At 54.2% G+C, this 17,599-nt stretch overlaps 9 protein-coding genes across 9 annotated transcripts; 3 read left to right on the plus strand and 6 right to left on the minus strand.

The window, feature by feature from the left end:
- Positions 1–204: 204 nt before the first annotated feature.
- EI97DRAFT_137197 (DUF221-domain-containing protein) lies at positions 205–3,794 on the minus strand. The gene is made up of 4 exons (XM_033793170.1): positions 3,391–3,794; positions 1,775–3,337; positions 1,435–1,712; positions 205–1,381 (listed from the first exon to the last, which is right to left on the minus strand). Exons 1-4 carry the CDS (start codon positions 3,466–3,468, stop codon positions 442–444), a joined length of 2,859 nt encoding a protein of 952 aa, XP_033651695.1. The 5' UTR covers positions 3,469–3,794; the 3' UTR covers positions 205–441.
- EI97DRAFT_137238 (uncharacterized protein) lies at positions 3,381–3,963 on the minus strand. Its single transcript, XM_033793171.1, has one exon. It carries the CDS (start codon positions 3,844–3,846, stop codon positions 3,547–3,549), a length of 300 nt encoding a protein of 99 aa, XP_033651696.1. The 5' UTR covers positions 3,847–3,963; the 3' UTR covers positions 3,381–3,546.
- An 849-nt stretch (positions 3,964–4,812) lies between these two features.
- EI97DRAFT_382026 (Phosphoacetylglucosamine mutase) lies at positions 4,813–6,750 on the minus strand (the record flags this gene model as incomplete). Its single annotated transcript, XM_033795833.1, has 6 exons — positions 4,813–5,673; positions 5,737–6,246; positions 6,314–6,328; positions 6,377–6,521; positions 6,607–6,620; positions 6,673–6,750. The coding sequence occupies 6 exons, from the start codon at positions 6,748–6,750 to the stop codon at positions 4,813–4,815; spliced, it is 1,623 nt and encodes a 540-aa protein (XP_033651697.1).
- A 789-nt stretch (positions 6,751–7,539) lies between these two features.
- EI97DRAFT_435521 (uncharacterized protein) lies at positions 7,540–8,491 on the plus strand. Its single transcript, XM_033798880.1, has 2 exons — positions 7,540–7,827; positions 7,880–8,491. The coding sequence occupies exons 1-2, from the start codon at positions 7,635–7,637 to the stop codon at positions 8,281–8,283; spliced, it is 597 nt and encodes a 198-aa protein (XP_033651698.1). The 5' UTR covers positions 7,540–7,634; the 3' UTR covers positions 8,284–8,491.
- A 283-nt stretch (positions 8,492–8,774) lies between these two features.
- Positions 8,775–9,797, minus strand: EI97DRAFT_382024 (uncharacterized protein; the record flags this gene model as incomplete). The annotated part of the gene is made up of 3 exons (XM_033795832.1): positions 8,775–9,263; positions 9,325–9,403; positions 9,766–9,797. 3 exons carry the CDS (start codon positions 9,795–9,797, stop codon positions 8,775–8,777), a joined length of 600 nt encoding a protein of 199 aa, XP_033651699.1.
- Positions 9,798–10,436: 639 nt separating this feature from the next.
- EI97DRAFT_435523 (uncharacterized protein) lies at positions 10,437–14,570 on the plus strand. The gene is made up of 4 exons (XM_033798881.1): positions 10,437–10,637; positions 10,775–11,793; positions 11,841–12,094; positions 12,146–14,570. Exons 2-4 carry the CDS (start codon positions 10,809–10,811, stop codon positions 14,303–14,305), a joined length of 3,399 nt encoding a protein of 1,132 aa, XP_033651700.1. The 5' UTR covers positions 10,437–10,637; positions 10,775–10,808; the 3' UTR covers positions 14,306–14,570.
- Positions 14,571–14,580: 10 nt separating this feature from the next.
- Positions 14,581–15,162, plus strand: EI97DRAFT_137461 (uncharacterized protein). The gene has a single exon (XM_033793172.1). It carries the CDS (start codon positions 14,718–14,720, stop codon positions 15,042–15,044), a length of 327 nt encoding a protein of 108 aa, XP_033651701.1. The 5' UTR covers positions 14,581–14,717; the 3' UTR covers positions 15,045–15,162.
- On the minus strand, positions 15,083–15,939 carry EI97DRAFT_137499 (uncharacterized protein). Its single transcript, XM_033793173.1, has 2 exons — positions 15,611–15,939; positions 15,083–15,463 (listed from the first exon to the last, which is right to left on the minus strand). Exons 1-2 carry the CDS (start codon positions 15,784–15,786, stop codon positions 15,121–15,123), a joined length of 519 nt encoding a protein of 172 aa, XP_033651702.1. The 5' UTR covers positions 15,787–15,939; the 3' UTR covers positions 15,083–15,120.
- Positions 15,940–16,636: 697 nt separating this feature from the next.
- Positions 16,637–17,599, minus strand: EI97DRAFT_137517 (uncharacterized protein; the record flags this gene model as incomplete). The annotated part of the gene is made up of 2 exons (XM_033793174.1): positions 17,161–17,599; positions 16,637–16,738 (listed from the first exon to the last, which is right to left on the minus strand). Coding segments are annotated over exons 1-2 (361 nt in total), but the record flags the coding sequence as incomplete, so codon positions are not given.

Consider the following 17,599-nt stretch of genomic DNA (forward strand, 5'->3'; position numbering starts at 1 on the left):
GAGACTCTCTCTGCTTGAAGACATACCGAACCGTCATCTATTGGTTACTTCTTTTTTTACCAGACCATGGGTGGCCTTGTCCTTGTGATTCCGTGTTCCTGCTTGTCCATGCCATGGCTCATGTCTTGACGCCGCTGCTACACATGTCCCCATCTCGAAAGATTTCCACCCCAAGGCAAAATGCTTGCCGGTGAATCGTACATACATCTAGATGCTTGTCAACTCCTTTCTGGGTCTGGCCCTGACCATATCTAATACCCGTTCCCCCTGCGCCAGAAAGATATGCAAGCAGCGCCACAATGGCTGCTGAAGAGAACGCCCCCAGGATCCCGACAACCAGTTTCCAGCCGAAATGCAAAACGCCAAGGAATGCGGGAGAGATTCAAAGTCCATGTCATGTCAAACCACCTCTACTATCCACGCACGCCTCCTCTCGCTACCTTATCGGACAGGCCGGAAATAGTCCGAGCCGCCTTCCCTCTCCGGGCTATACGGCGTGTAGCTCTGCGTCGGCGTCATATGGCCCATCGGCGCCGCTCCGTCCAGCAGAGCTGTATGGTCCCTAACCTGGTACGGATCGCTCGGATTGCTCTGATTGCTATCCATCCTCCCGAAACCGCCGCGCTCAGGGCTCGGGCTGTATTCGCGAAGATTCGAAGGCGTATTGTGGTATCCGGTCGGGTAGGTGACACCCATCTCGTCCCCTGCGTAGGTCCGTTCCGAGCCCCTCGAGGACGACCGCCCGCGCTCGCTACCGGCCGGTGTCCCCGGTCTGCTCACGTGGCCGTATACAGAGCCTTCTCCGCCATGTTCGTTGCTGAACTCTGGCCGATTCTTAAAGTTTTCGAAATCCATGTCCGCCTCCGAGACAAACTCGAACGGCCCCGCACTGGCTGCTTTCCCAGGCGTCTCCTTGCTCATCCGCTTCATGCTGTACATGTCGCTGAACCCGGCCGTAGTACCGAGATCGCCGTCCAACCGTCCCTTGTAAATCTCAGCAAGCAGATGCTGACTCTTCTTATGTACCATCGGCACAGTCAATTTCTGATAGAGGGCCGGGTTACCGAATCGGACAGCAACGCGGTCCCTCTTACGGGACTCCTTGTCAATAGGTGCGGGTGCCTCGGCTCCCTTGCCGAGTGAACCCTTTGTGTAATACTTCATCTCCGTATCGAATGCGCGCTTGCAATACAGCTTGAAGGCAATGAGACCAAGTACCAGCGGAATCATCGCAGCAAGCATGTACCATTTCTGCTCGAATCCTCGAGCCCCACACATGCAGGCGATGATCAAGTTGGCAAGGAAAGTGCCCACGAGAAATCGATTGAATATGACGCGCCAGTAGAGCCCACCAGATTCATTCTTTGTGCAGAAAACATACCTTTTTCATACATTAGCCGTGGCATCCAGAGACACAAAACCTGACGAACTTACAGCAGCAGATACTTCTTCATGGAGGCATCCATGGCGAAGTAGAATGCCGTGACGACGAGCGTGACGGGTTGCAGAGCTGCGAAGCACAGCGCGACGGTGGAGTAGAACAGAAAATAATTGTAGTAGGATGCATAGTCAAAGGGGGGCGGAGCAGTCCGCTTGATCAACTCTCTAGGTGTTGGATTGAGGAATTTGCGCGAAAATGAGCCCCACGCAAGATTTACAACCTGCGCTAAGTCAATGGCTGCGCCCAAGTTACGTTGCACAAGCCATGTGATCTACAAAGATGTCAGTCAGCCTCCAATCCCAGGTATAGACCATGAAGGAGCCGAAAACCCACCCAGAAAGGAGAAACATCGCTTAGAGAGACCATGACGACCTCGAAATAGTCATAGGTTCGAACCGTGTTCAGGAAGGACCCTCCGTCGGCGCGAGCTTGTGCCACCACGATCGTCACGAACCGGAAAACGGCCGCGAAGAGCGAGAAGACAAAGAGATTGTTAAAGACGAAGAAGGAATAAAGCTGGTGGATTACGTGCCTCTCGCGCGAGGTTTTGGTCAAATCACCAGCCTTCATCGAAAGTCGGCGGAAGATGATGGGCAGGAAGTAGTAGAAGAGCGAGGTCAGGGCAGGCGCTAGGATACCTTGAACCACCGCCCAGAACTTGGGATTCTCCCGCATCTGCGTATTGAACCCTTCCCAAAGGTTGGCCAGATTGGACAGCTTGGAAAGGAAAACGGCAATCAGGGCGTTTGGGATGAAGTAGAGGACGGTCAAGAGCGAAATCCACAGGTTGTTGATGAATCGCCTCCAACGTCTCGTCTTTGGATCCAGCGGCAGGTTCTTCCAAATGATGTCGTTTGGCCTCGGGGCTAAGCCGATGGTTGTACCGTGGGGATGCTTTGATCGGGCAGCGTATGCAACACTGTGCGCGGAGTCGATCGCCTCGTAGCTGGCAAAACCGTACGGCATCGCATCTCTCTTATCCACTGTTTCTCGGGCTTCCTTGATCTTCGCTTCCAGCCGTTCGATGCGGGCGGTAAGGTAATCGATGGCATCGACCTTTTCCCCTTTCATGGCAAATTCGGTGTCTCTCCTGGATGGCTTGCAGAGGGGCCGCTGGGCGGGAAGTTGGTTCGGATTCTTCAGGTACTTTGCCAAGACCTTTTCCAGAGCCATGACGGCTTCCTCGTGCTGCTCGATGAGGTCTGGGATATCCTTGACGTTGCGACCGATGGAAGCACGGGGAACCTCGTTGGTGGTGCGCACGGCGTCGGTGATTTCCACAATTCCATGGTCGCTCCTGAGGTTCCTTGGTATGTCGGTGACCATCAGCGTCCTGGCGTGGAGACTGTTTTGGTATTCAGCACTCTCGAGGTACCTTCTCCTCAACCTATGGACGGCACGGTAGTTCCACCACAGGAAAAAGCAGATGATTGCTGTAAACACATAGGCTACGGCAACGAAGGCCCAGACAATGCCCCCAAACAGGCTCTGGGGCGACATCAAAAAGATGGCGTCATTGTTCCGCCCTACACCGTCGGAGGCCAGCTTCTTCTGGAATGCCTTTGCGTTGATGACATTGATGGGTATGATGATTGCACAGCCGACGATGGCAAGCACGGCGAACAAGTTGCGGCACATGCGGGCGAAGCGAAGAAAGACGGCGGCGTCCAAGCCGATGGTCTCGACGTACTGATCTTCGTTGTACCTGAAGACGGGATTGTACCAAGCAAAAAGGCCTTTGCCTAGCGGGGGTGGTTTGTGTTTCTCGTCGGCATGGCGAAGGCGGGGTGCGTAGACGGTCGAGTTGAAGGGGCGAACGAGCAGGAAGACGACGAAGACGGCAGCGGATACGCCGAGGGCGGTGAAGACGGCTATCAAGATGGAATCGGATGTGACCTGGGGTGCCAGTCAGTCGAAGATCAGAGGGGGGGGCATGGGGGCTACAGTACACCCGAGGCAAACGGATCGCTCATGAGCTGCATAAATTTGTCGCCCGTGGCATCGCGGGGCAGCCGTTGTCTCGCCATGGGTAGTCGAAAACGGATGTATAGTCGAGTCGAGGATTCAGCGAATGTGGTTCCTGCGAGGGAGAAGAAGCGGACAGATTAAGTCGTAGGGGTGCAAGGTCGAGGACTGTTAGGACATGGCCTTTTGGTGGTTGATGAGAGCAATGGGATGGTGGTAGGAAGGATTACGACGAGTTTTGGAAGAATAGAACAAGGGGACAAAGGGCGGAGAAGGATAGAGAAAGGAAGCAGGGCGTGGTTTTGCAGGGGAAAAGACGGGCGTATGAAATGAAATGAAAGGAGACACACAAAGAAAAAGGGTTTTGTGGTGGAAGAGATGGAGAGATGGATGGAGAATGGAAGAGGCGTGGGAGGAGCGCTGGAGGAGGCGCGCGGCATGCGGGCACTAGCAGAGTTGACCAGGCCCCGAGGCAAGCTGGTTGGTCCAGATGGCGCCACGCAGCGCACGAACCAGTCCTTTAGATAGAAGTGGATAGATTGCCCAGAAGCGCCCAGAAAGGTGGCGCCATGACGCAGGCCGGCGAGGACTCTATATATGTAGGGAGGAACATAGCCTTATACAGCAGTACACTGTGTACATGTACTGTAGTACGAGTGCCGAGTAGATAGCAGATGCCGACTGTGTTGCCCCATGGTTTGTGTATCAATCTATATTATTCTTCTCCGTGGTATCTTCTCCGTGGTAGATTATTCGCCTCGTCCGGTCGCCGGTTCACAGTAGGACGCTGCTCCACGTTAGCCAACACGTTCAGATTCCAGAAATCTCGGATGCTACTCATGGGCAGCAGTGCAGCGGAGAGGGACTTGGCTCAGACGGCTCTTGTTCTTGTTCTTGTCGCACACGGAGCTCCACGGGACAAGCCCGGGTTCTCTGTACAAAGTATCTGTCGAACGACTTGGTGCCTGCGCATCAAAATCGCCCTCGTCATCATAGCCACCCATAACGCGGAACCAGATTGGAAAACGTACCCGCTTTCTCCCTTTCCTCCTTCTTCTCCCGTTCCCCGAAAGAAAGAAGCTATACACAGTAACCAGGTGAGAGTGCATCCATCTGCTCAGGCGGGAACGAGGGCCAGGCAGGCGGGGGTAGCAGAGAGACATTGCATGCATCATCTGATGGATTCGGGCAACAGCTTCATGGCAGCTTGCTCCTGCTTAGTCAGGCGAATAATGGTTGGAATGGTCGGCCCCGATCCCCCAACCTGCAACGGCTTGGATCTACCTAGGTAGTTCCGACGACGACGCAGAGGATGAGCAAGGCCTTCACAGGATACTTTTGCCATTTCATCCGCTTTGCACACACAAAACCCTCTCCTCTCCATCCCCATTTCCCACCCCCTTGGGTTAGACGGTACCGGCTGCCTTCACGAGGTCGGCAACTCGACGCGCAAGATCATCTGCCTCGGCCCTTGTCGCTGCTTCTGCGTATACACGCACCGCGTCCTCGGTGCCACTGGCTCGTGCAAATGCGCGGCCCTGCCGAACCTTCTGCACTTCTTGATCAATGAGCTTCTGGATCCCCTCGGGCTTGACCAGCCGCCGCTCCGCGTCCGTCGTCTGGAACCTGTTCCGGTCCGACACGGTGACTTTGAGAAGCCGGTTCGGCAGGTCGTCGTACGTCGACAGCCAGTTCTGAACCGTCCAGTTCTTGTGGGCGAGCACCACTTCCACCAGCAACATGTCGCTCAGCGCGTCCCCCACCGCTTGGTTGATCAGCTCCACCGTAGCCCGCAGGATGTCCAACGCTTCCTTCTGTCCCGGGTTCCTCGCCTCGTGCCTTGCAATCGCCTCCAACGTCTCGTGCGAGAAGATGACGGTGCCGTGGCCATTGGCCTCAAAGTAGACACCAATATCCAGCTTCTCAGCCGCATGGTGCAGGTATTTCACTCCTGTCGGCGTGCAGTCCACCTTCAACTTGAGCGTCTGCTCCACGTACTTTGTCGCTGCCCCGTTAGCGTACGCCGTCTGAACAACACCGATGGTGATCTGCTCGGCGAGTCCACTCTGGCGGATGAGGTCGCCAAGGAACGAGGCGACAAGAGTGGCGATTCGGTCGCCGTCGAGCAGATGGAATACGTTGCTGTCATCCTTGAAGTAATAGACAACTCGGTCGGCGTCTCCATCCAACGAGCAGCAGCGGTCGTTGGGTCCTGCCTTGGAAGAGGGGGGTGCCCGTTGGTTCGTCTTGACGTAGTCCGCCCCGCACTGTTACATCTCTCCTTTCAGTAACCCCCCTCAAAATAGAATTGGCACAGGAGGGATACTCACCTCAACGTTCAAGCTGTCGGGCTTGATGACGTTGTCATTGATGACTGTAATCTTCAGACCACCCTCGTCTTCAGACGGCAGATACTTGATCAGCTCAGTGAGCTTGGGGCCGCCAACGCCATTGGCGCAATCAACAGTCAATCCCCCTGACGGCTTCTTTCCCTTGAGGGCGTTCTTGAAGGCGGCGCCAAACTTCTCGTAGTACCCCTTTTCTGTCGGGGAGCCGTAGGCGTTGGGGGTACCCTCAGTATTCAAGCACCGAACCATGTAGTGGAGTTGCGGCGTTGTGAGGAACCCAAAGTCCTTGTAATCGGCGCCAGCGGCCTTGAGCCCGTCAACAAGACAGCCAAGCAATCTTGCACCGGATGCCCTTGTGTCCCTGGCGACGACTACGCGTGCGGGCGTGGCTAAATCAATGCGGTGCGTCTTCGCAATATCGCGGTAGTACTGAGATACGTCCTCTGGAGTCGCCTTGTTTGCCATGGTTGTGCTCAGCACCTCCCATTCTTCCTAGTTATACGCGTGAGATGTTTGGCCGTTTGGGTAGTGGTTGGCAGATGGTGAAGGCTGATCATACTTGCAACATGTTGCCCTTTGACATGGTTAGCTAGGATTCGTCGCGCCTCGGTGGTCCACGTACCAGCGGCTCCACAAGCTTGACACCATTGTCGCCGGGTGGGTTGTGGGATGCTGTAATCATGACACCAATCCATTGCCCTTTCAAAGCACGCGAACGTAGAGCGGCGATCAAGCCAACGCGGGTGAGAACCGAGTCCAAGACGTCGCTGATGGGGTCAGTTTTTGACTGGCCAAAGCCGGGCAGATGGGTTTGCGAGCTTCAGAGCTCCAGGATGTAAACAGGGAGCTTACGCTTTGGTGCGAAACTACGCCAGAGGGTCAGAATCGGGGCAATCAGGCGCAGCACAAAATACTTACACCAGCCGTGCCATATGTGTAGGTGAGGCCTTCAGGCGCAGGGTGCTTCTGCGCAGCCTCAGCAATGGGATCCGCCATGGGTTGTTGATGGGGGATGAGAAAGAAGACTTGTTGGAGATGGGTGGTGGAATGAGAACAAAGTCTAGAGACGCGAAATGGGATACTGGTGGGTTGAGCGAGAGTAGGAAGGGCAATCGGGCAATGGTTACGTCTGCGGCGGGAACAAGGAGGTTTTTATATGGTTGAATCATGCAGCAGAGATGAGCAGAGCCTCAAGCGCATCCCGCGCCGCCCCTCACCCCTCTCCGTCCAGGGCTTTCCCTCAGGCACAAAGAGAGGCGGCGCCAGCGCTTTTCCCCTCTTGGATGGCGTTCCGCCTTACTACTGTGGAGCGGTAGATACATACCACCAAGTCAAGCTCGAGAAGCATCTTTTTATTAGTTGTCCACCAGCTGTGCAAAGGTGGTGTCTGGCTGCTCTCCAAGTACGTACCTCCTTCGGCCTTGCCCCCCCAGGACCAGTGCTGGCATGCATCTATGTCTCTCTGCGAGCTGGAGATTCGTGGCTTGCTCCCTCATCTCCCCATTTCAAATTATCTATTGAATGGAGTTTCACCGCTCTTTCAGCTCCCAAAGTCCTTAGGGCAATGGGCGGAACGGGATGTTGGACAAATAGTCCACTTCCTCACCCACCCCATATATATGTCTATGCACAAGGATGGAAATCTAATGTAACCGTCACCTTGGTCCATTTCCCTTATTACTGTGTACTGCATGTCAAGGATGTATTGGACGAAGATCATGTGACAGCCCTGCTTGGAACAGCACCTGGCCTTGGCGCATTGTGAAATTCCGGTTGCAGAACATACACTACATCTACATCTAAAGACCGATTTCAGCCGACAGCCTTCAGCAACGACGAGTTGGCTCGCCATCTTCTGCAATCTTCCAAGCCCACGCGCAATGAGACCCCCCCTATGGCGGCCGGTCTTTCGGCCTCTCAATCCGTCCAGTTGTTGCTCACGCAACCTCCTCTCCCCCCGGATACATTCCCCTCGCAAGCCCGTGGTAGCTCCATGCACATCCCCCTTCTCCACAACAGCTCGGTTAGGAAAGAGGAGTAAAGGCAAGGCAAATGCAGCAGATCCACGCGTCAGTATGTCAAGAGCTTGTCCGGTTTCTGGGATGCATCATTGACATGCCTCCAGCCGCCATCCGCTACCACCTGCAACACCCCCTAACTCCCCGTCCCCTCCACTTCTCTCGCACCCGCTACCTCCGCCACTGGACCATCCACCGCGCATGGATGCTTTTCTTGCGCAAGCGGCGCCGAGCCGAGGAGCTCGAACTGGAGCGCCAGTATGAGTCGATGCGCGCGGCGTGCGAACATCTGCGCCTCATGGACGACAATGGCATGACCGTGCCCCCGGCCGAGGCTGGTGGCCAGGGTGCTGATCCGGGAACGCTGGGTCCCAGAGGCAAGGAGGTGGGCAGATTGTATCGAGGCGCCATGAGGAAGGTTGGTATCTGGGGGAGCGTGCCTGTCGAGTATGCTAGAGCGCAGGTGGATTTCCCCTCGAGGGAGGGATGGAATCATGGCTGGACAAGATAGGCGATGAAAAGCGAGGGCATCTTGTACAAAGGACTAGGTGGCCACGTTGTGTGTAAGATAGATACCAGCAGGTACGGTAGGGCCATGTAATCCTATCAGAAACAGCACAGTGGCATCTGAAGAAGCTACCGCACATGCGCGGGTTAGAACAGGCAGCTATTCAAAGCCAGTTATTACGTCCGTCTTCATTATGTAGCAGAGGTAAGCCATATTCATTCCGGATCCACCAAGTCAATCATATGTCCAATACCAATCGGAAACGACGGCAGCCTATGCATCCGCAGTGACTCCAGCCGCTTGCCGGATGTGGAAAGAAAAGTCGCCCAGGAATCGGAATCAGGACTCTCAACATGCGGAGAGCAAATGGAGCGCTCAGCAACCAACGCCCAGCTTGGCTCAGCAACCGTTCGGCGAAAGCAAGAATGGAAAAGAATATGCCCAGACAACACCGCCCAATGCAATGGAAGAATAGACTGACACATCATCTCCGCTTACAGAATCACGCAGCAACCGCCGTTCTCCTTCTTGTCCACGGAGAGCAGAGCTGCGCGAGTGGCAGCCTCGAAAACATCGTCGACCCCCTCGCCTGTCAGGGACGAGCATTCGAGATATTTTCGTGCGCCAATCATCTCCTTCATATCGTTGCCGGCCTTCGGCGTGGTGAACTTGAGACTCTTCTTCCGCATCTCTTCTTGAGCAAGAGGGTCATCGCGGAGATCTTTCTTCAAGCCGACGAGAATAATGGGCACTCCGGGACATCGCTCACGCGCCTCTTCCGCCCACTTGTGCTTGACGTTTTCCAGGGAGTCGGGCGAGTCGACGGAAAAGCCAATCAGTATCACATGGGCTTTGGAATATGCGAGTGGCCTTAGGCGTTCATAATCCTCCTGCCCTGCAGTATCCCACAATGCCAGTTGCACGGATTTGCCGTCCACCCTGCAGTCCGTGACATAGTTTTCAAAAACCGTGGGGACATAGCGCTAAATATGGGGGGTCAGAATGCAACCTGGCACGAGCTTCCGCTGGCAAAGAGGTGCGTACCGTAGGAAAGTATCCCAGTGTGAAGACGCTCAACAACGACGTTTTGCCGCAAGCACCATCGCCTATGATGACAAGCTTTCTGTTTCCGGCCTGGTCAGTGTCTCTAAGAAAAAAAAAAGAAAAAAAAGCGCAAGCAACCAAAAGTCACAGTCGTGTCGAAACAATAGCGCTGGATGCAGAACACGGAAAGACATTGGAGTGGATCGAAGATGGACAAGGGGATGTTGTAAGGGACCCTATTTTTAGAGCAAAACGGCTCCTTTTCGGGAATGCCAATGCACGCATCGCGCAGGGCCCGAGGGATGATGATGCTCTTCCAGATTCTGAAACGAGCTTTGTGTTCTGGCGTGGAGAAAAGGGAGAGCGCAGCAAAATGATGCCTGTACGGGGAAATGCGGAGGAGAAGGGCAGAAACAGCATGGAAGTCATGGTGATGCGTACCTTCGCATGACTGGCTCGCCATTCTGGGCCATCTTGGAAGCGTATCTCTCTGCCAGCGGAGCAATTGGGTGGCAGCGCTGGATGCTGGAGCAAAAAGTGCTGGTTACAGTGCCACGAGCGACCAGCGGAGGGTTCGGAATTGAGCAGCCCTCGCGGCAACCGGTCGACGGCCAAAGGCTGCCCTTGGCGAAGAAGCTCGAGAGCACCAGAAGGCAAACCGATGCAATGGAGCCCGGGGCGAGAGGGGGGTGGAGAGGAGAGGAGAGCTGGAGAAGAGAGCTGTCGAGGGGCGGTGCGGAGGTGACGGGCGTGGTTGCGCTACGTTGTGCGTTATATATATGTATGTATGTAGCGAGAGGAGCAGAGCGGGCGGGTAACGGCGCTCCTGGTGGTTGACGGCGGCGGAGAGGGAGAGGAGATCGAGTAATTGCTGGTGTGGTGGTGAGGAAGGAGGGAGGGGGAGAGAGAGAGAGAGAGAGTGGAGAGTGGGAGAGTGAGGTGTGAGAGGTGAAAGGGCGCAAGGCGCAGCAGCAACGCACAGGCGGCGGGTCGGTTCGCTGTTGGCCGGGGAAGCCGTCCATTTGATCAGATCCATCCATGAGAGAGCCCTCCCACCAATGCCAAGCCAACTAGCGACTTCAGCAACGTCCTCACCTTCTTCCAGCATTACACTCCAACCCACTTATACAACCCACCTATCTACCCGGGCTGGGAACGCCTCCTACCACGCGACTCTCGCCTTGCGACACGCCTACAATCCACTAGAATCTCAGCGGCGCTGTCGACCGGCAAGCACTCATTGCCCGCCTTCACACACGCCCGTTACCCGCGCTCCCTGGCCCACAGACGGCCAACCGTTCTACTACTGCACAGTACGTTGTAGCCTGCGAGGGCCTCCTACCTTCAGTCTGGTGGCTTTCGCAACGTGCACCTTGTTGCCCGTCCAGCGCCCCTTCTCGCCGAACCACCTCCCCCTTGGAAGTGGGACTCTCTCTAATCTTTGTCTTAGCAACCCTCCTTCTTCACCTCCGCGGCCCGATTCCATGGCCCAGGGTACGAAACCCTCGTCCGCCGTACCTCCAGCGGGATCGCTCAATGGGACATCACAGGCCGCTCTGCCCATGGGAGTCAATCGCAAAAAGCAGAAGCGGCGAGAGAAGTTGGCGCTGAAGCAAGCGGCTGAAGCCCGCAGGCAGACTACGGCTCCGGTTCAGAATGGCAACATCACATCCTCCCATGGCCGTCAATCCGCCCCCGCTCCAGAACCGGAGGATTCCAGTTATGTCCCGGACGATGACGAGGGAGACTTCTATTCCGAGGACGAAGATGGGCACGACAACCGTCAGGCTTATGGCACGAACGGTCATCCGTCCGAGGGGTACCCAAGGGGCGGAGCCGCAGGTTCTGGACGCAAGAAGCCGAGGAAGAAAAAGAGGAGAGGAAGCGCAAGTGCCCAACAGGCTCACTACATCCCATCCCAGCCGCATACAACCAGCTCCACCGGAACATCGAAAAACCTATGGAATACCACGACCAACGAGGAGCGGAACAATATTAGGGAATTCTGGTTGGGGTTGAATGAGAACGAGCGCAAATCATTGGTCAAAATCGAGAAGGAGGCCGTTCTGAAGAAGATGAAGGAGCAACAGAAGCACTCTTGCAGCTGCACCGTGTGCGGAAGAAAGCGGCATGCCATTGAGGAGGAACTGGAGGTGCTATACGATGCTTATTATGACGAGCTGGAACAATACGCGAACCAGAGGCAGGACATTGGCCCCATGCTCTCCTCGGTGTTACCGCCTAGCCACCCGCCGCAGCCGCACGAACGCCGCCTCATGCGCACGCATCCTCCCCCTGGGCAGTACGACGAAGGAGATGATATCTCGCAAGGGGATGAGGACGAGGGGGAGGATGATGAATACTCAAGTGAGATATCTTATGAAGACGATAGCTCCGTGGAACCGACAAGCTTACCTCCACACCCCGACGCAGATTTCCTACAGTTTGGCAGCAGCTTACAAGTGAAAGGTACCTGACCCCCGTGCGAACTCTGCGTCCAGCGCTGATCTGTCTAGGTGGCATCCTTACGGTTGCCGATGATCTGTTGAAAAATGACGGCAAAAAGTTCATAGAGATGATGGAACAGCTTGCTGAACGGAGGATGCAGCGAGAGGAGGAGGCCACGTACCAATCCCACCATCCACCGGACATGCACAGGCGCCATCATGACCAAGGCTCGCCCCCCGAAGCCGACTACTACGACGATGAGGAGGACGAGGAAGCAGACTATGAAGATGATGATTACGAGGATGACGAGGAGGATGAGGATGTGAGTGGGACCACATCAACAATTGTGTGATGCACAGGACTAACAGTGTAGGACACGATGACGGAGGAGCAGCGTATGGAGGAAGGCCGGCGTATGTTTCAGATTTTTGCGGCGCGTATGTTTGAGCAGCGAGTCCTTCAAGCATATCGAGAAAAGGTCGCTGCGGAGCGCCAACAAAAGTTGCTGGAAGAGGAAGCCCAGGAGGAGTTGAGGAAGAAAGAGCGGGAGGCAAAGAAGGCCCTCGCTGCGCAGAAACGTCGAGAACGTAAAGAGCAGGCAAAGAAGCTGAGAGAGGAGACAAATGCTCAAAAGCAGGCCGCGCAAGCGGCCAAGGAAGCAGCAGCAAAGGCCGAGGAGGAGAGGCGTCAGGAAGAGTTGCGCAAAAAGAAGGAGGAGCAGAGGAGGAAGAAGGAGGCCGAGCGCAAGGCTCAAGAGGAGGAGAGGCAACGCAAGGAAGCCGAGAAACTGAGGCGACAGCAGGAGGAGCGAGAGCGTCAACTGGAGGCCGAACGAAAACAGCGCGAACTCAAGCAGCAGGAAAAGAAGGCCAAGGAGGAGGCAAGGCGGAAGGAGCGTGAAGAGCGTGAGGCGAGAGAGAAGGAGGCTCGAGAGAAGAAGGCGCAGGAGGAAAGAGAACGTCGTGAGCGTGAACTTAAGGCAAAAGCCGAGAGAGAACGTCAGCGTAAGGAAGAACAGGCTGCTGCTGCTGCGGCGAAAAAGGCTTCGCAGCCTATTGCTGTTCCGCTACCACCGACCTTGGTAAAGCAGAACGCACCCGCCGGAGTTGCGTCGCCGCACATTACGCCAGCCATCCCAAAGGCTCCGGCTCCGGCTCCTACTCCAAACCGTCCACGCCAAACCTCTCAACAAGGCTCCCATGGTTCATCCCCCAAGACGCCACATATAGCTCCTGGCACGAGCCAATCCATATCGCCGACATCTCAGCTGCTCCACTCAGTCGCTCCCAAATCAATCGGAACCAAGCCGGCCACCTCTCAGCAACCCACGCCAACATCTCACGGCTCAGCTATGTCTCCTATGCTCCCAATAGCTCCTCCTCCCGGCATGCCGGTGCCTCATGCCATGAACATGCCGCCTGGGTTCAGTAGTTCTCCGTTTGGGCAAAGTGCCATGGCGCCTCCCGGGTTGGCCGGCCCACGCTCCAGTATCAGCCACAGCAATCTGCCGTTCTTTCCTCGTGCGCCTGGCTCTCAGGGTTATCCTTTGTATCCTCAGCCTAGTGCTCACACCATGAGCCCTCTGCCGGGTGGACGCGGATTCCCGGTGAACTCACCACCAGGACTTGGAGATATATCCACGTTTTCAGCTTCGGGACCAATACCTGGATACCCATTGAGTGTACCTTCTCACTCTCGACAAGCATCCGGGACGTTCGGCAAGGCCAGCACAGAGACACCGGCCGCCCCCACTCCGGCTCAGCCAATATCCCGGCCGACTCCCATTCAGCGTCCTTCAAGTGTAAAACCCCATGCAGATGATCACCACTCGGATGTGGACGAGCTCGCCGGTCATCTGGGCAGCAGAGCGCTGCTAGACGATGCCGACATTGAACCGCCTGTGGAGCCACGTCGAACCAGTCTGCAACACGGGCTGAATACCTTGCGGCCTTTGACATTTAATTATGGGGATCATCCTCCACTGCCTAGAAACGATGGGTTCAATTCTTTTAGTGGCTCTCCCGGCGGCGCATGGGGAGCTCCATCGTTTCCCGCGGCTGCTGGCCATCTCTGGGGCGGATCCCCCACCACATCCGTGTTCAATGCTCCGCATCCGTTGCTGGGTCCCCCGCGACTGGGGGAGCAGCGCCTTGTCTGGATCCGTCGAATGCTCTGTTCGATTTGTAGAACTTTCGCCGGCCGACAATCCACCACGGACGGCTTCCTGGACATCAACGAGGTGACACACCAACTCGACTCGGTGCTTCTTAACCAAATGGGAGAGCCGCCGGCTTCGTCTGAGGAGATCAAAGCGGCATGCGATGTCTTCGGAGATCCATCAAATGGCGGCGGCACTCTGGTGTATCGAGAGGTACCTGGGCCTGTACCCCAGCTTTCGCACATCAAGTTCACCGAGGAAAGCGCGCCCAAGGCAGCTCTCGGAGAGATTGGTAGTCCCGTCCCTGGGCACAGTGTGCCCATCAGCGGGAGCGGTCTCAATCGGCCATTTCCCGGTCTCGGACGACCAGTATAATAACGCAGCTGGGACATTGTCCGGCAGCCAATATCTGGCGTTGCCTCTTTGAGTTTTGCTGGCTTTGATTGTGCAGGGCTCACTGACGGGTACTCTGCCCTTGTGCGGCGGTCTTGCTGACTGGTCCTATCTTGGGGACGACGTCGGAGCGCAGAAGGGGATACCCAGCTCGACCTGGAGGTTTTACATGAGCGTCATCACCTTTATGTAGAAGAGTATGTGACTTCAAAGAAGTCATGCTATCAACTAATGAATCCCTCTCGTGATTGATTGACTTCATCTTCCTGAGGCGGAGAGACACGTGTTCTGTCCGCGTATTTTAACTATTAAGATTACTATCAGACATTGGCGCACATGGCCTGCATCCACGAGAACCCCCGGGGCCTCATAATAACCGCGTCTCCTTCTTCCTATGTGCAAGTACCGAAATTCCTATTACATCCCGTTCCACAATGGTCTGCCGTGTTGCCGCACCTGTCTTTCGTTCCAGCCGCCTTTTCCCTCCAGCTACCTTGAGCTTCTCCGCCGTTTTCGCTCCAGCTGTCTTGAACTTGTCCATCGTTGCCGTCGGTGCCGTCGTTGCAGTCGTCTCCCAGCTACTACTAGGAGTACTATCAGATACTACTCTCTAATCTTGTCCATCGTTGCCGTCGTTTCCATCGTTCCAGTCACCTTGAGCTTCTCCGCCATGCGGCAGTCCTTGTCGAACCTCCCGTGTACGGCCCCTAGTTTCTTCTAGTATTCCTCATCCTTGCTGCTATTCTTGATTTTGCTCTTGTCTATACAATCAATACAGAGACCGTCAAAGTAGCCCCTTAGGAGACCGCAGACTTGACCTCCAGGCTCCAGTCTGCTTTGCAGGAATTGCAATCGATAATCTTATTCATGTAGAATCCCTTGAGCCAGCCAAGTAGGGTGTTGATGGAGTTTTTGGAAAAGGTGAGTTCGAGCGGGTACACATCAAGTGTGCTTGCTCTAATCCTTTGGCTTAGGGCAGTCGGCTCTGCGATGGCCAGTCTCGCTGCAGTTGTAGCAGTAACTACTACCACCCCCACTACCACCTCCTCTTCCTCCTCCTCCTCTTCTTCCTCCGCGAGCGCCACCGGCACCTTGGGGCCAGTTGGCTTTGTGATGGCCAGTCTCGCCGCAGGCGTACACCTTGAGGACAGTCAGCTTTGCGATAGCCACATCAAGCACGAAGGCAACACTTGGTGCGTCTCTTAGTGTGGGCGCGATGAGAAGCGGGAACAATCTAGGGCGCGACAGGTGTGGCTGTAACATGGTCTAGTGAAAGGATCATAGTACCATGTAGCGACGTACGACGCCGAAGGGTGCCACATGGTCGAACGGCGAAGCTGGAGTTGAGAGGAATGTTTTCTTTCCAAGGGTAGTAGACGTGCTCGGTGGAATATGCGGCATCCAAAAATCTTCGACTGCCTGGCGATTGATGTGCATGTAGATCGCAGGATGGGCAGATGCATGGGGTTTAAGCTGGGAACCCGAATACACCTTAAGGACAGTCGGCTTTGCGATAGCTAGTCTCGCCGTAGGCGTAGAAAGGACTACCTCCGCCGCCTCCCTAAGGTTGACTAGTGCAGTTCGCCCTGGTATAGCCTTGCTCTCTGCAGCTACAGCAACCGCGATTGCTAGACGCTAGCTTACAATCCTGCTTAGAGTAGCCCTCCTTCCTACAGGCTCTAGGATAGAGGGGTTGTTATCTATTCTTCTGTATTAGAGGAGGTAGAAGTAGAGCAAGAGCGAGAGATCGAATATAAGGTCGAGACTGTCTAAGGATTGCAGAAGCCGAGTTCCTTTAATAGTCTACATCGAGACGTTAAAGAATTCGCCTTAACTAGACAGTTACGGCTAACAATAAGGCTTAATGTAAAAAATAGGTGTAGACTAGAGTACCTATAGGAGATATGTACGAATAACTAAGTACTAAAGGCGTCCTTACGCAAGGTAAGATAAATGCAATCCTCTGCTGTACAAAGCACGAGGGCTAAGCTGTATATAAGGAAATCTCTACATTCTAGCTTAGGCTTGTGTGGCCCTAGTAGGCCTAGGCTAACTTAGGCTAGCCTAAGCTATCCTACCTAACTCTAAGTTATTCTATATAGGGCTACCTAGAGGCTACCTAGAGGCTACCTGTTATAGAGCCTCCTTTCTTTAAAGAGCTTGTCTCTAAGCTTTCTATAGTAGTTTAAGAACATTTTAGAGCTTCTAAATTCTTACTCTCTTACAAGTAAGAGAAGCTGCTAATATGCTAAGTTAGAATCTAAAACGCTAACTTTCTATAATTAGTTATTACTAGTATAGCCTGTATGTAGATATCAGATTTGATGGTATCTGAAGATATCACGGTGACAGAAAGATTGAAGATGGGTTGACTGATTGTATTCAGGTGTGTCCTTGTGTGGGTGAGGCTGGGGCCTGACACCAGTTTTGATGTTCTTTCTCTGGGCACCAAGACTGTGCAGGGCACTAGCCACTACAGAATCACTAGCCACATATCCTCAGATAGTACCGGTACAGACAGTTTCTCCCAGTCCTCATCTCCAGTCCCAGATAGGATATCCATAAACTAGCTTACCATCTGATAATAGGATATCCATAAACTAGCTTACCATCTGATAACCCTCTAATAATAAGTCTTTCTTAGTAAGTTAGGTAGAATTAAATCTAATTCTCCTAAATTTATACCTTCTTAATAATATATAACTCTTAAATTTATAGAGATATATATATAATATTGTCAGATTTGATGGTATCTGAAGATGTCATGGTGACAGAAAGATTGAAGATGAGTTGACTGATTGTATTCAGGTATGTCCTTGTGTGGATGAGGCTGAGGCCTGACACCGGTTTTGATGTTCCTTCTCTGGGCACCAAGACTGTGCAGGACACTAGCCACTGCAGAATCACTAGCCATATGTCCTCAGATAGTACCGGTACAGACAGTTTCTCCCAGTCCTCATCTCCAGTCCCAGATGGGATATCCATAAACTGGCTTACCATCTGACATACCCCCTCAGCTTGGAACTCATTGCAAGCTGGACACAACAGCATCTCCTCTTCAGAGTAGCATGTCTTCCAACTTGCCTTGCACTTCATCTAAGTCTATCTCCTTCAGAGTATTTGAGCTCTTCACTCTTTATAGCCCTAATTATTCTAAGAATCTATTCCACTTGTTCCCAGATAATACCTTTGTGAACCCATCAGCCAGCATCCTCTCTGATTGCAGATACTCAATCCTGATGATCCCAGATGATATCTCTTGCCTCAGCCAGTGAT

The sequence above is a fragment of the Westerdykella ornata genome (assembly GCF_010094085.1).
Source record: "Westerdykella ornata strain CBS 379.55 unplaced genomic scaffold EI97scaffold_22, whole genome shotgun sequence".
Lineage (NCBI taxonomy): Eukaryota > Fungi > Ascomycota > Dothideomycetes > Pleosporales > Sporormiaceae > Westerdykella > Westerdykella ornata.